The sequence below is a fragment of the Cornus florida genome, unplaced genomic scaffold (assembly GCF_030987335.1).
Source record: "Cornus florida cultivar Cherokee Brave unplaced genomic scaffold, ASM3098733v1 CherokeeBrave_3.0.0_Hap2_Chr06, whole genome shotgun sequence".
Classification (NCBI taxonomy): Eukaryota; Viridiplantae; Streptophyta; class Magnoliopsida; order Cornales; family Cornaceae; genus Cornus; species Cornus florida.
This window is the reverse complement of record NW_026775576.1, coordinates 679,728-689,950: the sequence shown is the minus strand read 5'-3', so window position 1 is coordinate 689,950 and position 10,223 is coordinate 679,728. Positions and strand designations below refer to the sequence as shown.

The 10,223-nt window shown below is 39.5% G+C and overlaps 1 protein-coding gene across 2 annotated transcripts in view; it reads right to left on the bottom strand.

Annotated features, from left to right (window-relative positions):
- Positions 1-611: 611 nt before the first annotated feature.
- LOC132311044 (increased DNA methylation 1-like) overlaps positions 612-10,223 on the bottom strand; it is a 37,595-nt gene continuing 27,983 nt past the window's right edge. For both annotated transcript variants that reach the window (XR_009482801.1, XM_059808737.1), the window contains exons 7-8: positions 1,156-1,207; positions 612-1,056 (exon numbers count right to left, since the gene is read on the bottom strand). Coding sequence is in view for 1 of the 2 variants with exons in the window: in XM_059808737.1 (XP_059664720.1) it covers positions 1,184-1,207 (24 nt within the window). In the remaining variant the exon portion in view is untranslated. The remainder of the gene's footprint in view (positions 1,057-1,155; positions 1,208-10,223) is intronic.

Genomic DNA, 10,223 nt, shown 5'->3' with positions numbered 1-10,223 from the left:
AATATTGTTATTTAGACATTATTCAATAAGCTGTTATTTGTTATTTGGATGATGCAGCTTCATTGTTAGTTCATTATCTTTCTAGAGTTTGGTTTTGGATTGGGGTTGGTGGTGGCGGAGTATGGGGGTTTGGATTGGAAATGGCCATGGAGTTGGTTGTGGTGGGTGGAGACAGAAAAAGAGAGGGATAGGGAAGGGTATTTTTGTCATTTGAAATATATATTTTTAATTTGATGACCTACAAGGATATTAGTCTTTTCTATTTAGTTAATGGGCATTTTGGTCACTTCAAATTAATTTTTTGATTTTTGTTGTTGATTGTCCACCTAAAGAGACTTCATAAATTAGAGGAGAACAAATTTACAAACACACTAGAAAATCACAGCTTCACCAAATGAAAACTTATTAAGATGACTATTAGCCAGTGCTATACTTGAATGTCTAAAAAACATTTAGTATAGAACATTCTGATAAATGAAAACCTAAGTCTTATAGATAATATTCTATTTTCTCAACACAATACCTCATCCCTGGTAGAGAAAGCTTTGAAATTCATCTATCAAAACAATCAAGAAGTTGAAAGGCATGGCATGGAGATGGATAAATCCCATTTAGATAAACAAAAGGAAAGAACGGTTTTTATGTGCACAAAAGAAAATCCAAAAGGAGCTTTATGTGTATCTGCAACTACCCGAATATACAAAAGATAAATAGAGACTAAAAATCCTGCAACTCCCCCTCCTCCTATACTCTTTACAAAGGAGGAATCTGCACTTTATCAAGCAAAATTTGAGCTCCCATGTCCAAAAAACAACTAGCTCAACAGATACTCAGAGCTCACAAGCACAAAAATCACATTTTTACATGATCATTAGTGGAATTAGTAATGTGGGAAAGGGTCATCTCTAGCAGGCTGAGATTCCTCCTCTGCTTGTAACACTTTAAATGGCCATTTCCAATGTTGACGCTTTCCTTGTGAACTGCATGTTCAACAGAGCATTCTAAACTGATTTCACTTTGGCAAGGTACGGACTCGAGAGAAGTCGATTGACTCACCTGTGGATTTGGAAACAAACTGACAATTTATTAAAAGACATGAGACTAAATGAAAATGATATAATTAATGTAAAAATGCTGCAGGAGGTGTGCAAGTACCAGAACCACCATAGGAGCAGCGTCACCGTTACTGCCATTGCCTCCAACAATACTGGCCAAAGTCACAATGGTAAATTAAGTTAATCAGCATTTTCAGTAAAATATGGATATTTCTTTCCAACTATTTCAGAAATCCACCATTTACAAAAGGAGGTACATTGTCTGTTCATGCATTCTATTACAGGTGGATTCCTTCCACCACCTTCTCAACTAACAAAGAACATACAGTTTTACTTCTTAATATCTAAAACCGCATGAAAGAGAGAGAATCACCAACTTCAATTGAGGAATTGAATTCTAGCACTGGATTTATTAACGAACTACATTATTCCATATCCCAATATTAATTTAAGAAGTCGGAAAAAAAAAAAAAAAAAAAAAAAGCATAACCTTTTCAACCAGCCTTTAACTCAATTACAATATGAAAATAATGCTTTAATTGAGTTCTAGGCAGGTTGACTGGTTTATAGTCTTCACCTAGGCCTTAGTATGGTTAGCGTAAAAAAATGTCTCGTTGGATAAGCAGTGAAAAAGCATATATGATTTTTTTTTTATAAGTAAAAAAAGCATATATTATAATACAAGTTTATATGATAATACAAGTTTCCTACATAATTATAAATAAGACTAATATATCATGCTTATCTTGTTACATGATGTACTTCAAACGATTGGCTACGCATATTGCATACACTAATACGTAAAAATGTCTTCTTATACTATATTTGAAAAACAAAAAAGATTTTTATGAAATATGAATCTCTAGCCATTGTACTAATGTCTTTGGTTAGGGTATTCGATCATTTGACACTTTACCCGTACCAGATCACATAACTAGTCCATGTAACCTACAGACCTTCAGTTTACAAGATTGATGCACCATGGTTGATGATAGAATTGTTAATTAGATGGTTTTCACATTTAAATTCTTTTCTTTCTTTTTTTTTTTTTTCTCTCTCAAACTTCAAACAACACCAATTAGTCTTCAAATTTTACAAATTCATCAATTAAAATTCAGCTCTAAGACTTCCGAATTTAATTTTCAATTTTTGTCTAACAACACTGAAAGAGCAAAAAGTGGACCGGGCCATCTTTGGCCGGCCCACTCAGTCCAGAGCATTACTAGGCCGTTGGGCCAATAAAAGAGAGTCTCGTTAGGCCCAAAGAGCCATTGGGCAACCTCCAATCCCAATCTGTTCAACATTATGAAAGGGCCTTTCACGCACTACGGCCCAAGGATAAGATCCATTGAAACAACATTATGAAAGGATCTTTCACTCACTACGGCCCAAGGATAAGATCCGTTGAAAGTAGGCCCAGGTTTGAGAGTTTTGGGAGAGTTCCTAGGCCAAATGTACACTTCTATAAATAGAAGTTAGAGAGATGGAAAGAGGCAGATTATGTGAAGTGTAAAAGAATACTTTCCAAATACAGAGAATGATTTCTTGCATCTTCATCTGCCGCCGTCTATGGGAAAGAAGAGTAGATCCGATTGATTTTCAGCACCAAATGACACAACTCCACTCGAGAACAATAATCAGAGGAGAAGGCTCCCGGTAGCAAAAGGAGGACCAGCAAACCAGTCATGATGAGTTGATGAACGTCATTAAAACCCTACGGCGAGAGAACGCAGAGCTCAGGGTCGGATTGGAATGACGAGAAGCTCCGCAGCTCCCCCGACCACCAGCAATGAATGAGAAAGCGGGGCCGCCGAACATCAACCGTTGGGTGGAGAGAAAAGGATCCATTCATATGGACCCGCATCATGGTAGACTCAGGCAGGAAGAAGAGATAGAGCGTAATGCGACTGACCCTTCATGGCAAAAGGAATCTACCGCAGATAAGGTGTTTGACGATTTGCGTCAGTCGACGATGAGCACCCATGACTAGAGGGCCACCAGAAGGCAACAAAATGAGTAGAAGGCACCACCGATGGACAACGAGGCCCTTCGAACTTCAGCCCGGATAGCCGACTCGCCATTTACGGAGGAGATCTTGAGAGCACCAAAGCCCAGAAAGTTTTCGATGCCGACGGTCACCTTGTTCTACAGGACAAAAGATCCAACAAAACATGTCTACCAGATCCAGCTGAAATGTCCCTGGATACAGGAGATGACGCTTTAATGTGCAAGGTCTTCCAAATGAGCCTCACCGGACCGACACTCAACTGGTTCAAGCACCTATCAAGGGGAACAGTTGGAAGTTTCTGAGCACTCTGCGACCTGCTCTTCAGTCAGTACTTCGACAACAAGTGAATGGAAAAGGATATAACGTGTTTGTTCATTATGCGATAACAGGAAGGCGAGCGTCTTCAAGCCTTCCTTACCCAGTTCAATTTAGAGAAGAGTATGGTGATTGAGTGCCATCCTTCATCAGCAGTGCAGGCGTTCAAGCTTGCTATGATCAGAGGGACTCCGTTTCACACATCTTTGGTTGTGCAGAAGCCCAAGACTATGGATGAACTAAATACTAGGGCACAAGATTATGTGAGACTGGAGAACGATGAAGCTGTCAACATAAGGAAGACGACGATGGTCACTGTGGAAAACATATCCAAGACCAGAATGATAACTAAAAAACCATCAGTGACACCCCCATAAGCAACTCCTTGGAGGGCAGAGAAGAGGCCACGTGAGGATGAAATGGTCACTTCCCCTCAAAGTTACCTTGGCACGTTTGTATACCAAGAGAATAAGATGATGTTCAGTCCGCCCCAATCGATCAAGTAACCACTCGAGCAACGAGATCAACCCAATCACTGCGCGTTCCATAGCGATTTTGGACACCAAACGAACGAGTGCAGAAACTTGAGGAGATAGGTTGAGATGCTAATTGCGAAAGGTGAGTTTGCCACTTATGTCCAAGGCCAGGAAAAGGAGCAGAACCGTCCGGCTGATCAGATAAAGAGGAACCAGAGACCGAGCCCCCAGGACGCTGAGCCGGTTCAAGTCACAACTGATATACATGGCCGACCAGAGGCAGAAGACGAGTCAGAAGAATTACAACGGACACGCCTCCGTCAAGCCCACAAGATGAGAAGGATCGGTAGTGTTAACACGATCCGCCAAGAGGGCAACGGGCAATGGGCGACGCAGCCTTAATTAGATTTGACAAGGCCGACCTTTTAAGATTCTAAACTCCATATGAAGACCCATTGGTAATCAGCTTAATGGTGTCAAACTGCTTGGTCAAGAGAGTCTTAGTTGACCCAGGCAGTAGTGCAAATATCATAACGATGGTGGCGTTTGAGCAGTTGATGATAGACCCAAAGCAAGTCAGACCCACAGGGAATCCCTTGGTAGGTTTTGATGGGAAACGAGTAGAACCCATTGAGTTGTCGAGCTGCCAGTCTGTGCAGCAAGGAGAAATGTAACGACCTTGGATTTTTCAACCCAGTGTGTCCTGTGATGACCCGAAACGGATCCAAAATGCGGAAGCTAAAGGGAAACAAGACAATGGTCTCCCAAGGCACAAAGCACCTCTAAGACCTTAAGATGACCTGCCATGATGTCATGGAACTCAATGAGAACTGACGCGGGAGCAAAAGATCAGAAAAATAACAATTAAGTCCTCAGGGGCAAAATGGTCATTTCCAAAAATATGGATTCAGGTGCTACCGAGCACACCACTAGAAAGATAATGAAAAACTAATCAAGATGGATTCAAGAATCGTATAATTCGGAGTCCGGATGAAAAAGAAATGGCAAGATGAAGAAGATGAGCACTAAAGGCTCAAAGGGTAAAATGGTAATTTCAAACTGAAATGGATACCCCCCGTGTATGCCACTGGATAGAAAATGAAAAATTAACCAAGATGGACTCAAGAATCACTTGATTCGGAATCCGGACGGCAAAGATATCAATTCCTGAAGTCGAAGGAAGGGAAACCCTATCCCGGTTCGAACCAAATCCCAACACTTCTTCACTAAAACTTGAAGAACTTGAGTTACAAATGGAATTTAAATATCTAACTGGTACCATTGGAAAGCTTATTTCGACGCGGTCAGTTTAGACACAAGAACGGACCAATTCCGAGTTAAAACGAGTGAGATATGGCCCGTTGAAGAAAGGTGTCTGGAGCAGGAACAGTAACCGCGGGGGCCCGCCCAAAACCCGTGGGCGCCCGCCAAAATCGGCAGAACCATGGGAAATGGTGCGGAGCAGCCCTGTGCATGGCGGGGGCCCGCCCAAGACCAGAAGGCGCCCGCCCAAATGGGTAGAACCCTGGGTCAAATGCAGAAACAGTGTTTTAGCAGAAAAATGAGTTTGCGATGCGGTTTTCGAGGCGAAGATGACATTTTTCAGAAAAACACGAAAAAGAAACTCCCCCTAAAATCACATTTTCTATGTGACGAAGTCAAGTAAGGAATTTCTTTCCCAAAGTAAATACCCAAAATGCCTTTAAGCTAGAATTTTCAACAAAAAGGTGAAGTGAATCCGTAAGAGGCTCAAAACACAAACGAAAGGGTTTTTCATGGAAACAATCATTCACGCAAATGTAACTAACCTATTAGGACGTGCTACAATGGTCCATGACTTAAAAATACCACCGATGCAAAATCCGACCCCCCAACGGGCAAAAAGGCAAAAATGGAACTTGGAATGAAAACTCGGAATCCAAAAATACAAAACGGGGTCAAATGACTGTTTGGCCCTTGGCCACACTTCAAACATGATTTATAAAACCCTATGAAAGAATGAAAACGGAATTCCCACATCCGATGCAACCATGGTTAGACAATGACTTAAAAAAAAAAAAAAAAAAAAAAAAAGGCGTTTTTCAATATTTTCCTAATATCTCAAGAAGTTAGAAGTTACAAAAAAATTCAATATACCTATCAATGGCCTCCAGCCTCATCTCATACATGTTGAATACATTAAACGAAGTGCACTTAAGTACACATTACATACATGGAATCAAAGAATACAAGTTTTACATATAAGTCTACAGAATAACATTTCATGTAAACATTTGCATGAAATGGAAACTTGAAAGCTACACGACATCCAAGGAATGCTAAGCATCACGAACCAAGTCTTCTTACGTGAAATATGCCCCAGTAACGTAGGGGTGAGCAACATAAAGCTACTCGTAGGAGATGAGCATGCATCGACCTAGCATTTTACAATTTTATCACCTTAAGGTGAAACATGTCAAAGGGGCTCATGCCACCTAACGTCTATGTCAAAGTGAGACTCGGGGAGCATCCTAAGCTACCTAAGAGTCTAAGCAACAAAAATCATGATATATATACATATATGAAATGAATCAAGGTTGGGATAATCCAAGAACAAGACAAGAAAGATGCTTGAACATAGATTTACATGAATTGCATTATCAATACAATTAAACAAGGTTTGGAGCATTCTAATTAACACGATAAGAAAAACACATGAAGTCTAGAACAATGCATAATATCTATGCAAGTAAACAAGACTGGGGCATTCCAATGAACATGACAAGGATTATACATGAAACCAAGTACAAGGCATAATGTCTATGAAATTAACAATGTTGGAGCATTTCAAGTAACACGATAAGAGTAATACAAGAAATCAATGACAAGGCATAATATCTATGCAAGTTCACAAGGATGGAACATTCCATGAAACACAAAAAGAGTCATACGTGAAGTCAAGAACAAGGCATAATATCTATGCAATTAACAAGATTGGAACATTCCAATTAACACGATAGAAGTAATACAAGAAATCAAGATCAAGGCATAGTATCTATGCAATTAACAAGGTTGGTGCATTTCACATAGCACGACAAAGACAAGGTGTGAAATCAACCAATGTGGAAACTCGGATATCGCCCGGATTAAAACCGTACTCTTGAGATCACTTTAGGGCTACTAACCCATGGGTACCTTTCCCCTAGTGCGCACTATAGTTGTAGGAGGACATTCCCCCGTACTAGAACTAAGTCCTAGCCATGTCAATTCTTGATTGATATCCCAAGTCCCAAAATCAACAAGTTGTGCAAGTCAAGATTGTATCAAATACAAGAAATGCATTAACCACGTTTCATGCACAACCAAGATTTTGGAACATACAAGTCATACCCTAAGTACTCAACTATGATGGCATGTGAAATGTCAAGAAATCATAGTGTGCAACTATATAGACAACAACCATGATATATAGTGCTTGGAATTCATTGAAGAAAATATACCACAAGTATAAGATACATGATTCAATTACCTTCTAAGCAACACATGTGTAATTAAACCATTTCAAGACAAGTACATGTTCATTAAATACGTTAATGAAACCTAGATACAAGGGGTCATGATTATATCGATGGGAGCATAAAAAGGGAACTTAATCTACTCAAGGGATCAAGTTATCAAGATTTCAAGGTAAGTTCAAGTGTTCTACAACATGGCATGTCAAGGATCATGTCAAGGCCAAGTTCAATGTCAAGTTACAAGTTCATTTCATACAAGATGCAACCATGTGAATTAAGTTCCATACAAAGGAATTAATTAAATATAAGTTTCAAAACTTATCCGATTATTCTTGATTTGATACACGTGAAAGAACTTTTCAAGGAAATCATGAATACAAGGTTAGAAACTTCATCTAGCTCATGGAACCATTGAATAGATTTTAATTAATTCATTTAATTAAAATCTCTAGATTTTAAAAGTCATCCAAGTGACCTCAATTTAATGTATGTTATACAACATGTCAAGACTTGTTTTAAAAACACGATACAAGTGAATTACATGCAAGATACGACCATGAGTATTAAACTTTAATACTAGAAAAATAATAAATGATAGATTTCAAAACCTAATGAAATATTCTAGATTTAATATATATGAAACTAGATGACATGTACATCATGAATATCTGAATAGTAAACTCGGGGCAAATTAATTAATCAATCAATTAAATATTCTCTAGATTTTTAAACAACTCCGATTACGCCCAATTTTATCTATGTTAATGAGCATGCTAGGGCCTAATATAATATGCTAACACATATTGATTTCAAGCTAGGTAAGGCCATGTGAATTAATCTTTCACTAAAGATAAATATTAAATAAAATCTTTAATACTTATTCAAATGTTCCAAATTTAATACACGACAATGAGCATATCAAGGGGCAATATAATATCATGCTACATGTTTAAACCAAGTCATGAGCAACCGGGAAAATCGGATCCCGTACAAGAAAAATAAATAATAAAATCTCTAAATTTTATATTTAATCATGCCAACAAGTTGTATAAACATCACAACCATACTATATAACAAGAATTTAAATCTAGAACATCCCCTATGTCAATTTGAGATGAAAATCTCAAATCCCCACCGAAACGAAAGTGCTCTGAATCCGACGATACCGAGAGGTTTTGTCGGGGACAACATTGTGAACAAGAATCCGCAAGAAGCCCCATGAAAATCCCAACTTGACTCCAATCCCGAACTCGAAATTTGGTCAGAAATGGTTTCTAATAAGGGGTAATGGTAGAGCACGACGAGGTGAACAACAAATGTTAAGGCCGAAGACTTTTCATCAAAGAAAAGTGGATCAAAGGAGGAGAGAGAAAGTGGCAGCCATGGGAGGGACCTTGGCCGGCCATGGGAGAGGAAGAAGAAGAAGAAATCGGATTTTTTTATTCTTATGTCCCATATTTATAGTAAGTCTCAAAAAGTGCCTCGAAAGGGCCCCGCCGGGTCCGGAAAAGTGAATTTTAAGCAAACGCGCTCAAACGGCAAAACTGTGTGAACAAAAAAGATTCAAAATGAGAAAATATGAATAACGGAAGAAACAGCGTCGAAAACTGAGTCCCGAGCAGAGAGATATACCCCGAACAAGTTCGGCGGCAACCGGGTCCAGAAACTCTGAAACTGGAGAAAAATTACCAGAATGGAATTCTAAGACTACACAACTCAACAAAATGTGAAAATGAATCCCACATGAGGATCTAGGCACCAGACGAGGTATTTTGCAATAACTTTCGTAATTGCACAATAGCCCCTACAAAAAGGGATAACTGCGAAACTACCCCAAAATGAAAATATCTTCCAAAAGATATTTTCTTAGATGCCCCTGAAATAAAATATCTTCAAAAGATATTTATGAAAAACACTCCAAGAAATGAAAAAGATTATGAAGAATTGTGCATCTATGCCCCTGTGGACACCGGGAGTAACCAGAGTACTTTGTTGCAAAAGTAAAGATATGTATTTCGAGGAAACCACTCAAGATGAAGACACGTGAAGTCAAAAACTAACTCCAAGCACAAAAAGTGAGGTTCTGCCAAACAAGTGACAAACGGGGAAAAGACAGAATAGGGAAAAAGACGAAATAAGGAAAAGGACGAAAGGCGCATAGTGTCCGAAAAGTGAAAATGCAGAAATGACTCGGTCCTCAAAGGAAGTGATAAATACTTTATATCTTTTATCCGCAAAATTTCAGGAAAAAGAAAAGGCAAATGACCGGGTCGTTACAAGAAATTTGAGGGAGAACTTTATCATAGTGGATGTTCACCCTTCTTACAACCTCTTGATAGGAAGAGGGTGGATCCACCGGAGTCAAGGAGTACCATCCACCTCGCACCAAGTCATAAGGTGTGTGAGCCTAGATGGCAGTGAAGTGATAGACATCCATAGTGACCAGGTAGCAACAAAAAAAGTGCTACGTGGTGACCCTTAAGGCCAGTGGAAAGGGCAAGGCGACCACCTGTCCTACGAGCCCAAAATAGCAGCTACAGGAACCTCCACCAGGGGAGTCAAGGTGGAGGCATAGCAAATGGTCCTCACCAAAGAACCATTGGAGGAGGTGCAGATTGATCCTCTGGTGCCCGAGAGAACAACAATGATAGGGTCAGAATTGACCACGGAGGAAAAACGATTGTTGGTTGAGAGTTTAACCAAGAAAGCAGATGTATTTGCTTAGAGTCATCTAGACATGTCAGGAGTCAGTCTGATCATGTAACTCCCTCAATGTTGACCCACATTTCAAGCCCATCAGACAGAGGCAAAGGAGGTTTACACCAGAACGAAATCAGACATAGCTGATGAGGTAGATAGACTGTTAGAAGCAGGC